This window comes from Schistocerca cancellata, chromosome 9 (genome assembly GCF_023864275.1).
Source record: "Schistocerca cancellata isolate TAMUIC-IGC-003103 chromosome 9, iqSchCanc2.1, whole genome shotgun sequence".
NCBI classification, from domain to species: domain Eukaryota; kingdom Metazoa; phylum Arthropoda; class Insecta; order Orthoptera; family Acrididae; genus Schistocerca; species Schistocerca cancellata.
In genome coordinates, this window is record NC_064634.1 from 11,471,839 (window position 1) to 11,489,951 (window position 18,113).

General features: G+C 39.1%; 1 protein-coding gene across 1 annotated transcript in view; it reads right to left on the reverse strand.

The window, feature by feature from the left end:
* The window catches only part of LOC126101136 (fructose-bisphosphate aldolase-like), a 68,524-nt gene that overhangs the window by 17,175 nt on the left and 33,236 nt on the right, over positions 1-18,113 (reverse strand). The window contains exons 3-6 of the mRNA XM_049911818.1: positions 14,482-14,677; positions 14,187-14,377; positions 10,457-10,685; positions 4,834-4,955 (exon numbers count right to left, since the gene is read on the reverse strand). Of these exons, the coding sequence (XP_049767775.1) occupies positions 4,834-4,955; positions 10,457-10,685; positions 14,187-14,377; positions 14,482-14,677 (738 nt within the window). The remainder of the gene's footprint in view (positions 1-4,833; positions 4,956-10,456; positions 10,686-14,186; positions 14,378-14,481; positions 14,678-18,113) is intronic.

Here is an 18,113-nt window from a genome sequence, read left to right on the forward strand (position 1 = left end):
CCAAGGACAAGAAAACACTCACCTGCAGAATAAATATGGATGGCACACTGTTCAGAAGAAATGTGGGTGGTACATAGACTTACATAACACTAGGTCTGTTTTCAACTTTGGAAAATAAAAACGTCCAGAGGGGCCAGGTCTGGAGAGGAAGGAGCATGAGGCAACACAGTGATTTAATTTTTGTTTGACAGTCACGCACCAACAGGGATGAATGTGCAGGTGTGTTTTCATGATGCAAGAGCCATGAATTGTCTTACCACATTTCAGGTCATTTCCTTCTCACATTTTTTCACAGGCATTGTTATACATCTTGATAGTACCATCAATTAACAGTTTGTCCCTGTGGCATGAATTCATGATGGACTAATCCTTCAAAGTCAAAGAAAACAATCAGCATGGCTTTCATATTTGACCTGACCTGACGAGCTTTTTTTTTGGTCTTAGAGAACCCAACCTGACCCGTTGTGAAGAACCTTGGTCTCAACATTGTAACCATAGATCCATGCCTCATCAGCAGTTCTCTTAAGGAATATCTTGTTCTCATTTGTGTAATCCAAAAGCTCGTCACAGTTGCAAGATGAAGGTCTTTCTGGTCTTGACTCATGAGCCACAGGACAAACTTGGCAACAACATGATGCATTCCAAGATGCTGTGTCAGAATTTCATGACACGATCCAACTGAAATGTTACACTCTTCTACAATCTCTTGGACAGTCAGTCTTCCATTGGCAAGCACAATTTCATTGACATTCCTGAGATGAGCGTGTCACCAGTAGACGTCAGAGGGCGTCCTAAATGAGAGTTATATTGAACTTCCATCTGGCCATTTTTAAACTGTGTGAACCATTTATAACACCAAGTATGGCTTAAGAACTCATCACCGTAGGTTTCCTGCATCATTTGGTATGTCTCTGTAGAAGTTTTCTTGAGTTTCACGTAAAATTTAATCCAGAAGCATTGCTGCTCCAGCTCTGCCACCTTGAAATTCGCAGACTGTGTGATACAATTTTCTACTCAATACAGCACTGAACAATAAATAACAGACACACCACAATGAAACTTCTGGAGGTTACAGATCAAATACAGGCATGTGCAGGGATGCCAACCAGTTTTGCACCAACACACCATTGGCACAAAATTATGAATATTCTGGAATTTTTTGAACAGACCTTGTATGATAGTGGGTGAGGCGGTAAGTAGGGAAGCATTGAGAGAGAGAGAGAGAGAGAGAGAGAGAGAGAGAGAGAGAGAGAGAGAGAGATTAGGATTTCAGGATTTCAGACATAAGTACACAGTGACAAGGTAAGAATAAACGTGAGTATGGATGTTCTGAAAAGAAAGAATACTCCTCCAAATTAAAGAGGAGCTTGCACTTGAGGGTACGCCCCAAATGACACAGCAAATATAGCAACAATGTAAATCACTAGTGTCCTTGTAGTAGCACAGGTAACAAATGTATGGTCGAGGTTGCAGTTAGTCCCAGTTTGTCAGTTGCCATTATAACACTTTGGGCTATGTATCAGATATTATAGTACTGAATCGGGGTGTGTTTCAGATACTAGAAGACACTTTGCTGCTTACTTGATTCTTTATTACAAGTTTGCATGCTCACTTGTTCAAGGTATAAACTCAGACAAAGAAATAAATGTCAGGATACTAACTTTGTTATGAGAAGGATACTTGCTACTCACCGTATAGTGGAGATGCCGAGTCACAGAAAGGCGCATCAAAAAGACTGACACAAAGTTAGCTTTCAGCCAACAAGGCCTTTGTCCAAAAAAAAAAAAAAAGGTGGGGAAGGGGTGGGGCGGGGTAGTAGTAGCAGCAACTATCCTTTCCATGATATTTTTACATTTCATCCTGGATTTTCCATTGTTTGAGGATACTGTCTTTGACATTTATACTTACATAATTTTATAATATATTCTCATGAGTTAATAAAGAAAAGAAAAGTTTCTGATGAATTGTAACTACGACCATGTTTGTGTCATGTAAACATCCTAAGATCACATTTTGAGAAGCAATTTAATAGTGCCCACAACTTATTTACTTCAATAATGACCACAGCTTGTATAAGAAATCAAAAAGCCATCCAAACTAGTACAGAAAGCAGATTGATACATGATCTGATAAACTGCTTAGCTTCAGTATTTTCATATTTATAAAGTCATTACTTTTTGATGCTTTATAGCTCATTAGATAGCTTAGAGGAGGGAGTATTCATAATGCACTGTAAATAATGTCAAAACTGTTGTGTTGGGTAACAATCTCGAATCAAAATTCTAAAACAGAGTTAATTCATAAATACTGATACTACCAACATATTCAGATTTTTGTAATATCAAAGCCATATATAAAACATGGAAAGCCATTCTTAGAGAAAAGTACACATTAAACTGTAATTCGGTTTTAATAGTATCAAAACAACTCCTGAGGTCAAGTCCCTTACACTATTAAAACTAGGAATGCTAAACTATATTTTCATAATTACTGATCATTCCAAAGAAGTGGAAATGTTATCTGAAAATTGCCGATATCTCTTTTACACTTGACATAAATCTGACCATTTATTAATGACCCATGTAAAGATATTAAATGCTCCTGTATGGTACCACACAATATTAATACTTATGTTGCAATGTTCATGATTTTGAGGTATATGTGGAACAAGAAGCTTGAAAGAACTGGGAAGATCATTGAAACTGATAGCTGGCTTTATATTTCTGGCAATTGGCTCCAGTATAATAGGTACTGCAAAGCTGAGATTTTGAGTGTGTCTAAACTATGAGATTCAGACACCTACAATACTGTCGAGAACAAATATAAGTAACAAGTGAACAAGTACTCATTTTCCCCCCTAATACTTGAATTGGTAGTGCACTAATGTCAAGCATGACAGAACACACCAATTCTAGTCAAGAACTCGAAGAGTAAAGGTACACCATTCACCCTGTTAGCTTGTCAGTCATTGTAGAATGCTGCTGAGTAGTTACAACATAACTCACAGATGATGTAGCTGCTTTCATATGTAGGCCTATCTTTGACACTATAGAAAATACCCATGACAGGATGACAATAGGATGAGATAGGTGGGGGCATGAAATAAATTTTGTGTATTACTCATCCCCAGGAAAATTCAGTATAGTACGAGCGATTGTAAGTATGACTATCAAATGGATGGACTAAGATGCGAGTATTTGTATTTGGTGAGGAATGTAATAGCATATTACGAGGAGGGGGGGGGGGGGGGGGGGAGTAGATGAGGAAAGGATTAAGCTAGCATTTCACTCACCTCTGACCCCTGCAACAGACAGTGGGAGCCATAGGAAGACTTTTTTGAGGCATGATTGGTAGTGGATCATAAGTGGGAAGGATTGTGCAGTGGCTGGTTTGCAGCGGCTTAAGTTTGTAATAGTAGGTGTTTCCTTTTTTAATCATCATTTTCATCAGCCATTTGACATACACTGCTGAATAAAACACTTTCCTGATCTTTTTCATGCATTGTAGTCACCACTTATACATATACAGGTTGCCCAGTATGTTTTCTAATATCATTTACTAACCTTCAATTAAGTTGCTATCTTGGTCATTTATTATGTCTTTGAATACAGAATGGAATTTTCTACACCCAGCAGTCATCCATTCACTTGGCTACAAGTCCAGCCAATCTCCATTTCATTTTCATTATAGTCATAATTATGTCTTCCATTCCAGTCCGTTCCCTGTTCCATTTACGAGAGCACACCCAGGATCAAAGTACAGGCTGGGGCAAGGTGGGGTAACTCATCTGAATTTCATGGGAATGGGGAGGGAGATGTGAAGAAAACAAAGCACAATTTCTTAAAAAATAAAACTCAAAAATATTAAAAAGACATTTTATTAGTAACCAAACATATGGTAAATGTAACCACCACTCAAGGATTAGACCTCAGGAACATTCCGACTTGCTGCCTACAAGGCAGAACATGGAGCAATCTATGATTGTGGGACATGCAGTCAGCTTGTCATGAATCTCTCCATCCATTAGCGCCAGTAGATGAATGCTGATGATGCTGTCGCTTCTTTATTCAAACTGCTGCTCACCTGGCTTCATGAGGCTAAGTAGATCCTGTTACAGACCTCCCTACCTTTGAAAAATCTTAGTAGGTAATGGGAATTTAATGTGGGTGCTTCCATGTCAAAGACAAAGACAGAGACAGAGACACTAACCATTTGGCTGTGGAGGCAGTTACCAAAAATACTGACGATACCAATTCAAAACGGGTACCTACTAACTACAGTGTACTTATGAGGGAATATAGTTTGTATGAGATTTGAAATACTGTCTTACTGTCAGACAAGTAACATTCAGAAACACGTGAATACTTTATATGTTAAAAGTTTTGATGAAAGGGTACTGAAACGAAATTACGAGAAAAGGTGTATGGCACAACTTGACTAAAAGAAGGGATCAGCTGATAGGACACCTCCTGAGACATAAAGGAATAGTCAATTTGGCTGTAGAGGAATAGTAGGGTGGAGTAAAAATTATATAGGGAGTTTAAGGCTTGGCTGCAATTAGGAGGTTTATTTGATTGTAGGTTGCAGTAGTTCTGCAGAAATGAAAAGGCTTGCACTGGATACATGAGCACATAGGGCAGAATCAAATCATTCCTCCAATTGAAGACCTTAACAACAACAATTATCACTTCTTCAGTTATATTCTAAGGTTTCTCAACAACACAGCCATAGTTTCAACATTGTATTCTATGTTTCAAAATTTCTAACAACTTACAAACACATATCACTTCAGACTTACTCCATCAAGAAGTGAGCAGACAAGCTGATTCTTACCTGCAGGGCTCTGCCATAGCTGAATGTCAGTGGCCAAGGCTTCTTCCCTGGGAACTTATTGATTGCATTGAGGTTCACAGATGACTCTTCCTCCGACTGTCCACCAGACAGGAATGCAATACCTGCAAAACACCATCAATGTACAACTTTCTTTACAGAGAAACATTTGTCACAGCATGCAGGCTCTCTCTCAAACATCCATTAATTAGTTTATTAGCAAAGGAAGGCAGCTGTCAAAAGCAAACTCAACAGAAGAAAGTACAAAAGTGATAAATACATTTCAAAATAAAGGAAACCATTACTTATCATAAGTCTCACTATAAAACATAAAAAATATTTAGTTTTTAGAGAAAATGTTTTTACTAAGAGAAACATATTTATTGAATAAAGTACACATGCAGACACAACACACTCATTGCACTTTTTATTTTTATTTTCAATAGGGATTTTTCTGCTGGTCATTCTTATCTTTGCATTAATTATTTTCAAGCAAACAAATGACTACTCAAGCAAGGCATTTAAAGGAAGAGTTGAAGTGACTGTAGTGAGTGATGTGCGACTGAAGTGACAGATGATTCATGATGCACAAATCAACAAATATACCTCTGTGTGTTTGGACAATAAATGTAAATGATATCTGAATATAAATGCAGTATAAATATTGTTGTAATATGCTTACATGTTTGTGTACAGCTTTATGTGTCTAATACCAATTTGTAAAATTTATTCACTGATAAATAAATACCACTATTATTACCACTGCCAGAAACATTCTGTTTCTTGCATTAGTAATTAACTATCGGCAACTGACTATCTCATGTGTTAGTAACATAGAGCAAGCACCAAAGGAAACTCAGGAAAAATTTGGAAATCGAATTAAAGTTCGTGGAGAAGAGTAAAAACTTTGAAGTTTAGTGACGACATTATAATTCTGTCACAGATGGCCAAAGAACTGGAAGAACAGTTGAATGGAATGCACAGTGTCCTGAAAAGTGGTTATACTATGCACAGTATCATAGTATAGTGCAACAGTGTATCATATTCTGGGGAGACTCTCCATTAGCTCAGACAGTTCCCTTACTTAGAAGAGAGCCATCAGGGTAATGCACAGTACTAAGCCAGCAGACAACTATAGACCTTTCTTATCAAAATCAGTTATTCTGGACTCTTTAAAAATCAGAAATGTGTAAATAAAAAGAAAGAAAGAGAGAGAGAGCACAAAACATCAAGGAATAGTTTGTATTACAGATCATTAAGATAATGTTTGGAAATGTGTGAGGCAAAATTTGTAAAGGAAGCATATGACTAATGCCTGCAGTCCAACTACTACTCATACAGCCATGTACCATAAGTGGCTGCCTTCCGTGCCCACTCGCTATGTGGGCTCTGGAGATCAGAGGTAAAAAATTTGTTGTACACATAAACATGTAATATTGCTTTCCTTCCACTCTTCACAAGTCACTATGGTTGCTGGTGGTGTGAGCCTCACCACTGGAGGTACTGCCACTGGCACTGCACTGCTGCTGCCAGTCATGTACCTCCAAGTGCTGGTCCCTGTATTCATACACAGCCTGGCTACACATCTCATTCTGTGGCAGTCAACATTGGGAATCACTCTGTGGCCAAGTGCTGATCATCCCTGCTCCCTCAATATGGAGGGAGGATTTTTCCAGCTGCATGTCAAACTGCTTATTCCCACTTCACAGTGGGGCCTGTTGATGCTGGCTCTCTCTCCTGTTATCCCACTGCTCTTCCCTCCAGGATGGCACCATACCTTACATTGTCTTTTTCTTGTTTGACAAGCTACACCTTTTGGCATACAGTGCACCTGCTGCAGGTTTCCATATTGCACTGCCCTGGCCTATTTTCACTCTCGGCCACTTCCGTCGTGGCTGCCACATGAGACCTCCTGCGCCTTCCACCCGGCAAAGTTTGGATGCTTTTCTACACCTGAATGCTCCGATGGGCTACTGGCTGGTTTTACCTGTGTGTTCAGTGCTGCCCTAGTGGAAGTTTCATTGCAAATTTGGGCCACAACTCTGGTGCCACATTCAGCAGCACGGCTGTTCTTCCGTGGCAATGACCGAATGCATCTCTGACTCCACCACAGCTGCTTCTGCGTGGTCTTTCTCCGTCCCTAAGTCAGTAGAACTGGGCCTCTTCCATCTCAGATACACCACTCCTGGGGGCCTCTTCCCTTGCAGGGCCACCCCATCTCTGAGATTGCATTGTCATCTCTCCCTCCACAGAGGAGGGATATTGTATCATATGGCTAGTGCCTGCAATCAAACTACCACTCATACAGCCATGTACCATGAGTGGCTGCTCTCCTTGCCAGCTCACTACACAATATCTAGTGCTTACATGAAAATAATCTGCTGTACACATTGACAAGTGGGATTATTATCCTTCCAGTCTTCAGCAGTTGCTACAGTTCCTGGTGGTGTGAAATTTGCCACAGGTGTTGCTGCCGACACTGGTGCTACACTGCTGCTGGCAGTCACTTGTGTCCAAGTACTGGACCCGTCAGGTCAGCTTATAGGTCACCACTCAGCTGTTTATGGCAGCTGACACTGGCTAAGTGCTGACCATTCACTACCCTTCAATGTGGAGCTCCCTTCATCAAGCACACTAGTCAGTCCAGGATCAATGCCAGCCTCACCCCTCGCTCCCTCAAGTGATAGTCCATTGCCAAAGATGGAGGAGAACTTTGCTGGCCACTTGTCAAACAGCTGGACATTCTCCAAGTGCCTCCTCTGCACCGGTCCTCGGGACTCGACCTTTGACATTGTCTCTGAGCCGTGACCTGACACGACACCACCTGCTACTGGCTTTGCTTCCAGCCAAAGGCCGAGAAGTGCATTGCAACCCTGCATGAAAATGCCAAGCCAGTACCAAGTGCCTCCTCCAAATATTGCTTCATGTGACAGTGACTCTGTCATTGTCACTGAGCTTTGTGCGTTGTGGGGCTTCTTTCTACCAGTGATTGCAACCACCTATAACCATTAATAGGACAGGCCAGTGCACAGAGATGGACTATAAGCCTGCTCCAAGTTACACACTGAAAGACTTTTGTTTGTGTTGTTCATTGACTTAATAAAGTTCTATTGTTCTTACTACCTGAGGTCATTATCTAGTAGCATGTCGTTTCCACTCGGTCACAAACACAGGAGAGTCAAGGCTTGAGTATGGTAAGCAGGTTCTTATAGATATAGGCTGTACTAGTTACAATGAGATAAATAGACTTGTATATGGTAAATTAGCATAGAGGGTTGCATCAAACCTTCCCAGACTGAAGACAGTGTCAACAATGAATTGCTGTGTGCTGTTTGTGTTTATAAAGCTAAGATTAGCATACAAGAATTAGCAGAGAGGCTGCTTAGAGAAAAGCTGCAGGTCCACCATCATGTTAAATAGCTATTGTTAATTTACTACTGCTTGCTTAAAATTTACACCAGGAAACTGGTAACTACCAATCCTTGTGACTAAACACTCAGATAATCTTTGTAAAAGGAGTGGCTATCAATATTTGTTTCTGATTTTCTTGTGAATTAATAGGTATTCCCATTTTCTTGCTTTATGGCTTGTTAAAGACCTTTGTACTTATTGAGCACAAAGAGATTAAGAGTTATTTCTGAGTGTTGTACTGGGTTGTGTAAGTCACACTTTATCTGAAACTAATTTTATTATTAGTGATTAGCACACTGTCAAAGACCCACTATTTGACTGAAAAGATTTAGGAAAACTATGATAAACTCAAAATTAGGATGTCTGGACAGAATATCAAGCATCTCATTCCATCATATTGCTACTGTTTCCCAGCACAATTCCTTTGTGACAATCAATTTGCCATTTTATCTGGTTTTAAGGAGGAAACATCATGTACAGATTACAAATGGAAAACCATCAGTGTAGTGCAACAACAGACAATTTAGAAATGTATTTTAGCAAATATGGCAGTTGACTTCGGAAGACTAGACAAAAGTGTTTGAAAATCAGATATATAAATCAAGAAACAAAGGAGAGGCTTAAAGAAGTAATATTAATTGCAAAATGGGAAGAGTAAACAGCATGTGCATTTGAGATCATATAAAATGATTGGTTATGTAAGAATGAGGTGAGATAAAGAGATTGGCGGGGGGGGGGGGGGGGGGTGGGGGGGGGGGGAGGCTTAAGAGGGAACACCAGTTGGGTATGATTATGTGAATGGAAACTGAAAAAGAAGAATGGAATATGGAAGGTGAAGAATGACTGTTCATACGTAATAAACTTGCATGGTTTAACATGCCTGAAAAAATTATTTTACATACAATAGTAAGTTGTTGTATGTAAGGTTTTTAATGGCAGAAATTAACCCCAAAAGAAGTATGAGTGCAACCACATACAAGGAAATAAATATTAATTGAAGCAAGTAACAACTATAGCTAAACTGTAAGACAACAAAATAAAAATAATAATTACTGACACAATTTCAATACTTTCAAAAAATATTGTGTACTTAATTTTGGTTATTTCATCAGTTTTGTGTTTGCAATTTATAATACAATGTCGACAGTGATTGTAGCAGTTTCACCTTGAACACTCTAATTTGTCAGCTCCATTCATCTATTCATTCATCCGTCCTTCCACACATTATGTTTCATTGATAGGAATACAAAAAGAAAGGACACTGTCAGAGGCCATTAGGTCTGGGTTATTCTATTTCCATCACTTCATGTTGCTTCTTGTGGAACATCAGTGATGGACAATGCCTGTGTTGTTGGAAATGAATCTATCACACTGCTACACCACTGGAAAGAATAGCAGGAGAAAAGAAAGATAAAGAAGGCAAGATAAAGTAATCTGGAAATATCAGTGTTAACTGGTTGTAGCATGATAAGAATTGTAGCATTCAAAGTTTTCAGAACTAATGAAAGGGAAGAAACAGAAACAAATGTTAGAGCCAAGTGCCATTACTTGTATCATTCATTCTTTTTAAAACTATCTCACTTAGTGGACTTAGAAATGTAGGAAACAGTACCCCTTGCAATGTATAGTCTACTGAGGTTGTCAGGCGAATGTTACAAGAAGTTAAAATCCCTGCAGTGTTGATCAAAACAGCTTTAGAAGCTTTGTGCATTATGATAGTGATGATATAGAACAACTAGAGTTGTTAATGTTCAGCTTTCAATTATTTTCCACAATACAGTTCCTGGTAGTGCAACAACCACTGAGAATTTGTTTTTAGACTCAGCAATATTTAGATATGAAAGTGGTAGCAAATGGGTTATCAGACCACAATACTGCAAATGTCAATCTAATTTGAGACATAAGCTGCTGGGCACAACTTTTTATTTCCAAATACTTGTTTAGGATCCCATGCATTAAAGTGGTTTTAACTTATTTCCTTATTCACCACTGTTTTCCATATCAAATATCTTGGTTGATTAATAATACAAATACTTGTAATGTTTGCAATTTAAGAACTAGTTGCTAAAGCCAAATGACAGACATCACAAGAACAGACCTGCTACTTTGTTTTCCATATCAAATATCTTGGTTGATTAATAATACAAATACTTGTAATGTTTGCAATTTAAGAACTAGTTGCTAAAGCCAAATGACAGACATCACAAGAACAGACCTGCTACAGCAGCAGGCACTGTACGATTCAGGGCTGTCACAGTGGCCCGTGCAATCTCCTCTGGTGAAGACTTCTTTGAAGATGATTCGCCTGGTGTTACCATGTTAGCTTTCAGAACAGTGCCCTCCAGAAACACATGGTGGTCATTGAGTGCTTTGTACACGGCTGCCAGAACAGTTTCAGTTGCCTTCTGACATGTTTCCAAGTCATGATCACCATATGGCTCCACCTAAAGGGTTAAAGATAGTTATGGAATAAAAAGCACAAGTATAGATTGTATTCATATGTTAAACCATGGCTTTCTGAAAATCATCTTCCTGCATGTTAAAGTTAAATTATCTTTAACAAGATGATATCATACTTTACTAATTGTTAAGTCACATGACATAGCAGCTAATTAATGTTCCTTTTATACAGCAATCATAATTCTTAATAAAATAACTTAATGCACTGCAACACTTGGAAATAATTCTGATCCTTTTTTTCTTTTTTGAGTCCTGAGGAGGCATAATTATTCAGGTAGAATATTTTGTGTCTACACACGATGAAATAAAATTTAAAAATTTTCTTACCATAGTCCAACACAATTCAGACAGTGGAATTTAATGCCAGAAGATATTTAAATATTTTAACATATACGTAGGCATGAAATCTTCTACCTATGATCCACATTTTAACTGAAGTGATTGAAATTAAACTGACAAAGGTAGGAATGTTGTCATCCAAAAAGTTCTACTTGACTATGAACTCTGCTATCAATGACTTCTGTGGCAGAATATTGCCAAGTGATATTTCAGAAAACCCAAAGAAGCTCTGGTTGTATATAAAAGCTCTCAGTGGCACCAAAGGCAGTGTCCAGTCACTAGCGAATGAGACAGGAACTGAAACTGAGGGTAGCAAAGCAAAAGCTGAAATGCTTAACTCAGTTTTCAAAAGTTCCTTTGCAGAGGAAAACCCAGGAGAACTGTCCAGTTAAGCCCCCATACCTCTGAAAAGATGAATGAAATAAGTATTAGTGTCAATGGCATTGACAAACAGATGAAATCCTTAAAACTGAACAAACCTCCAGGGATCATTGGAATCCTTATCAGACTGTATACTGAATTTGCACCTGAGCTAGCCCCTCTTCTAACTATAATTTATCATAGATTCTGCAAATAAAAAACTGGACCCAGTTATTGGAAAAAATCACAGGTCACATTCATTGACAAGAAGAGTAGTTTTGTAGAAGTGATCCACAAAACTACCATCCAGTATCCTTGACATAGATTTGTTGTATAATCTTAGAACATATTCTAAGCTGAAACATAATGAGGTATCTCAAACAGAACCAGTGTGCCAACCAACATGGATTCCGAAAACATCAATCATGTGAAACCAAACTCGCTCTCTTTTCATGAGATACTGGAACCTTTCAGTCAAGGCAGTCAGGTAGATGCAGTATTTCTTGATGTCCAAAAAGCATTTTACTCAGTGCTAAACCTACACTTATTGTAAAAGCACAATCATATGGCGTTTTAAATGAAATTTGTGGCTGGATTAAAGACTTTTTGTTAGGGAATATGCAGCGTGTTATCTGGGATGGAGAGTCATCGTCTGATGTAGAAGTAACAATGGGTGGGCCCCAGGGAAGGTTGTTGGGATCCGCACTGTTCATGTTGTATATTAATGAGCTTGAATACAATAATAATAGTAACCTCAGACGTTTTGGAGGTGATTTAGTTATCTGTAATGAAGTACTGTCTGAAAGAACCTGCACAAATATGCAGTCAGATCTTGATAAGATCCACATGCGTACTAAAAGAAATCTTATAAATGTTGGGTTTACTTTAAATCACACAAATCTAAGGGCTGCCAATTCAACTAAATACCTAGGAATTACAATTACAAGCAACTTAAATTGGAAAGACCACATAGATAATATTGTGGGGAAAGTGAAACAAAGACTGTGCTTTGTTGGCAGAACACTTAGAAGATGCGACAAACCCACTAAAGAGGCAGCCTTCATCAATCTTGTCCGTCCTCTGCTGGAATATTGCTGCGTGGTGTGGGATCCTTACAAGGTAGGATTGACAGAGGACATCAAAAAAGTGCAAAGAAGGGCAGCTCGTTTCATGTTATTGTGCAATAGGGGTGAGAGTGTCACTGATATGATACACAAGTTGGGGTGGCAGTCACTGAAACAAAGGCAGTTTTCTTTGCGGTGAGATCTAGTTATGAAATTTCAATCACCAACTTTCTCTTCCAAATGTGAAAATATTTTGTTGACACCCACCTACGTAGGGAGAAATGATCATCATAATAAAATAAGAGAAATCAGAGCACAAACGGAAAGATTTAGGTGTTCCTCTTTCCCACTCGCCATTTGAGAGTGGAATGGTAGAGTAGTAGTATGAAAATGATCTGATGAATCCTCAGCCAGGCACTTAAGTGTGAATTGCAGAGTAACCTTGTAGACATAGATGTAGATGTTGATTTCAAAGTGCTGCAAGGATTGGTAACATGATTTAAATGTTCAAAAATGTAAAACTGTGCACTTCAAAAAACAAAAGTTGGTTTATTGGTAGAATACTGGGAAAGTGCACTCCGTCTACAAAGGAGATTGTTTACAAATCACTTGTGGAACCAGTTATAAAATATTGCTCAAATGTGTGGAAACCAAACCAATTATGACTAACAGGGAATATGGAACATATACACAGAAGGGCAGCACAAATGATCACAGGTTTGTTTGGTCTGTGGAAGAGTGTCACAGAGATACTGAAGAAATTGAACTGGCAAACTCTTGAAGATAGACATAAAGTATCCTGAGAAAATCTGCTAATAAAATTTCAAGAACTGGCTTTTAAACGATAACTCTAAGAATATACTACAACACCTTACATATCACTATTGTAGGGATCAGGATAATAACATCAGAATAATTACAGCATACACAGGCGCACTCATACAATCATTCTACCCATGCAACATATGTGAATGGAATGGGGAGAAACTCTAATAACTGGTACAATGGGACATACCTTCTGCCACGCACTTTAGTGGTGTGTATAATACATCTGATTTTGTAAATGTTAAATGCCAGAAACTCCTTGCTGTAACATGTGTAAAACTGATTTGTACACATCTTTAATTTATTGTCACTAAGATGAAAATAATACTTAATTACTTAAATTTTGTTTCTTGGGAAATAGTGGGATGAAAGGACCTTCTTCACGAATATTACACTCCTTTACTGCACTGGCACATGACAACAGCAAAAATGTTTCATAAGTTTCTTTCAGAAACCTCAAGTGTGTGTTTGGTGATTTTTTTCCTTCTTCTTCTTCTTTAATAAAGTAAGGAATTTTCATACATCTACTAAGTACGATTAGAAGAATAAGTCTTAATGACTGAGCAATAGTGCACTCAGCAAAGGTATGGAAATAGCTACAGTCGCATAGTAAAGCATTAGCCAGTAGTGTTGTAGAGAAATCACAGGAAAACTATTTTAAATGACCAAACAGGACTTCAAACCTCACTCCTTCCAGATACAAGTCCAATATCTTAGTCAGCAGTATTTCACTGATTTAAAAATATTGCATGTTTGGTAATGCATTATATAACTGCTCATAGAAAATTATTTTGTTCAAGGAGGGAAAATTAAAATAGATTAAAATGCTCCAAACCCAATGTCATTTGTTCTCCTTTCATTTCATATACTGTCCTTAAGAGTAACACGAGGACTTACCTCAGGTTCCACAATTGGTACAATGCCATTAGCTTGGCAGATGGAGGCATAGCGGGCCAGTACATTTGCATTTTCTTTGACAGCTAGTGAAGAAGGTGTACCACGGCCAATTCTTAGAGCACAGCGCCACTTGGCAAAATGGCAACCATCCTTTTTATATTGTTCACACCTCTTTGCCAGATCATCCAGTCCTGAGGTAAGTAACAATATACATCAAGCATATTAACAAAATACCTCATTGACATTGTAGAAAAAGGACTGTAAAGAATTATCACATATTTAGTATTAATCTTACCCTGTGTAGTGCACTCATTTTCTGTACCAAACAGCTGAACATGTCCTTTATCAAGATTGATGCCTGGAATTATGTTACGTCTTCTGAGCAGTTCAACAAAAGGAGTTCCATCATCAGCTTTCTGGTACAGTGTTTCATGAGTCAGAATAACTCCTGCAACGTAATCACCTATCGACAGATCTGTTGTGAACAGCAGCTGGAGACACAAAAAGAACAGCATGTTACAGACAAAGGAATCTGGCATTGCTCATTCATTAAGTTAAGTTAGAAAATATCTTCATTATCAAAGAGTTCCCACAAAGATCAAATAGAGTGACAGAAAATCTATGATGGATCTCTCTCCATGCATTAAGGCAATTATCTTTCTGTGTGCCTATGTTTCAGCCATGACTCTATTTCTGTAATTATGTATTTAACATGTTTTCCTCGTGTACTTTATTGTACACAGAATAGTTGTGTAAAACACTTAGAACATAAACATGGTTTGGAGAAAGAGCTCCCACAACTACAACTCAAAACTGATCTTATAGTCATCTCATAAGGAATGGTACAGTGATAAGAACTATAAAAGAAAAAGAAAAAGTGAATGAAGAATGAAGAATGAAGCTTTGAGGAGACATAAAATGTGGGATGAAACCGAGGACCCACCAAATGGCTTAAGTTTCATTCCAGAAACTAATCACAGAAAAGAGTAAGTGTTTATAAGTCCTAATCTATCAACTAGTGTTGGTAATTCAGCAGCAATGGGAGCAAGTCCATGTCACATTAGGAACTACTGAAAAAATGCACCAGCAGGTACAGCTATCAGACTGAGAGAGTGCTAAGGGGCAGATCATTACTACTGGATGGCAAAGCTGTGTCTAAATTCCTTATGTAGGGGACATTTGAAATGGTCAGATATTAGTGCAGAAGGCCACACAGTAGTCATGAAAAAAATCACAATAGGAAGGATCTTGGTGTATTATTCATGCCCTAGATAAGTAGCACAGGAGCAAAAATGTCTTCTCCGTCAGGAGAAAACCATGATACTAGACAAAAGAACGATAGATAAAAATTAAGAGACAATTATTTAATATATTGCCTATATTCTTGATGAGAACAGAATAGCAGTCTTTTCTAACAACAAACTATCTTTAGACTTAGGAAATTACCTGCTAACAATGAATTCTAAGGATTGTTTAATGGAGTTAATTAACATAAGAGCAATGGCAAAGTAACATCTTCACCAAAAATGTTGCACACAAAATCATGCAGATGGTCTGTGCAGTGTCACAGTTGATAGACATGAATGAATGGATGCAGATTAATGGGACTTAACTATGACATTATTAGTCTCTCTGTTACCAGAACGTAGTAGAGGTAACCGTGATTCAAGAGGTGACATGTCAGTATGAGAAGGAGATGCCAAGGGATCCCAAGGCAGAAACTTACAGCAGGGTACACACCACCCGTATCCCCTCCACAATGACAGCATGGAAGAATCATTGTACTGGTAAAACTAACAACCAATAAAGACAATAGTTTATAGCTTAGTTGTACCATAAACTAAGCAGTAACCACTGAGCTGCATTCTACGTGACAAACAACAAGCTGTCTGTCAGTGTGAGTGGCTACTGACAATCTGTGGCCAAGAGACAGCTGGACCATCCAGTTTCTGAGATGCTGCCCAACACACCATTCTTCACTTCAATGACTACTTCACAACCTGCACCATCTGAATCCTTCCTATCAACACCAGCTCTTCTGAACTGCACAGGTAGGAACTCTCCCTTAGTATATATCCTACATTCCCATAACGTCCTGGCCTCAATCGTTGTTAGTCCCTGTCCTTCACACACCTGTCCTCTTTCCTGCCCCCATTCCAGCACAAACAGCCTTCTATTTCAACAATGCACCCACTAATCTTCTCTCCCCCCACATCCTCTACTTCTCTCCGTTTCCACTCCCCTGCCCTCTCACTCTGTGTAACCTCCCAACTGCATCTAACTGTCCTGCCCTGTCCCTAATATGTCCCTGCATGCTCCCACAAGCAAATCTTTATACTATCCCCATCCCACCATGCTATCCCCTCTCCCCATCCCAGCCTCCTCCTCACCCCCACCACCCAGACTGCTTCTCGGGTAGGGCCTCCACGAGCATGCACAAGTGCCGCAAGAAGATGTGACACAGACTTGACTAATGTCTGAAGTAGTGCTGGAGGGAACTGACACCATGAATCCTACAGGGCCATTCATAAATCCGTAAGAGTACGAGGGGGTGGAGATATCTTCTGAACAGCATGTTGCAAGTCATTCCAGACATGACCAATACTGTTCATGTCTGCGGAGTTTGGTGGCCAGTGCAAGTATTCAAACTCAGAAGAGTGTACCTGGAGACACTCTGTAGGCACTGTCCTGCTGGAATTGCCCAAGTCAGATCAGACAGGATGCTTACATGCTTGTCACCTGTCAGAATCGTATCTAGACATATCAGGGGTCCCATATCACTCAAGCTGCACATGCCCCACATCATTACAGAGCCTCCACCAGCTTGAACCTTACCCAGCTGATATGCACGGTCCATGGATTCATAAGGATGTCTCCATACTTGCACACATCCATCTGCTCAATACAATCTGAAGCAAGACTTGTCTCACCAGGCAACATGTTTCCAGACATTAACAGTCCAATGTCGGTGTTGACAGGCCCAGAAGAGACATAAAGCCTTGTGTTGTGCAGTCATCAAGGGTACACAAGTTGACCTTTAGCTCCGAAAGCCCATATTGATGATGTTTCATTGAATGGTTCACATGCTGACACTTGTTGATGGCCCAGCATTCAAATCTGCAGCAATATGTGGAAGGATTGCATTTCTGTCATGCTGAACAATTCTATTCAGTCGTTGTTGGCCTCATTCTTGCAGGATCTGTTTCCAGCCACAGCGATATCAGAGTTTTGATGTTTTACCAGATTCCTGATATTCATGGTACACTTCACCGCTACCTCAAAGATGCTGTGTCCCATCACTCATTTACCAACGTCACTCATTTACCAACTATAACACTACATTCAGACTCACTTAAATCTTGATAACCTACCATTGTAGCAGCAGTAACCAATCTAACCACTGCGCCAGACACTTGTGTTATATAGGTGTTGCTGACTGTGGTATCGTATTCTGCCTGTTTACATATCTCTGTATCTGAATACGCATGCCTATACCAGTTTCTTTGGCACTTCAGTGTAGAATTTTATCACTATTTAATCCTAATAATTTGCTGTCTACTCATGCACTCCACCCCCTCATACACTTATGGATTTATGGACAGCTTTGAAGGATTCATGGTGTCAATTCCATGCAGCACAACTTCAGATATTAGTCGAGTCCATGCCACGTCATGTTGTGGCACTTCTGCGTACTCGTGGTGGCCCTACACAATATTAGGCAGGTGTACCAGTATATTTGGCTCTTCAGTGTATATTAAGCTATGGAGTCAGGCATAAGAGAGTGACAAAAGCACAACCAAAAATGGTTAAACAATTTCTATGTAAACCTGACGTTTCCATCTATGATTCAGAGCAGAATCCAGCATTCTCTTGAAGTATCTATAACAAGCTGCTGATAGATTTAAAACATTCAATAGAAATATTTTA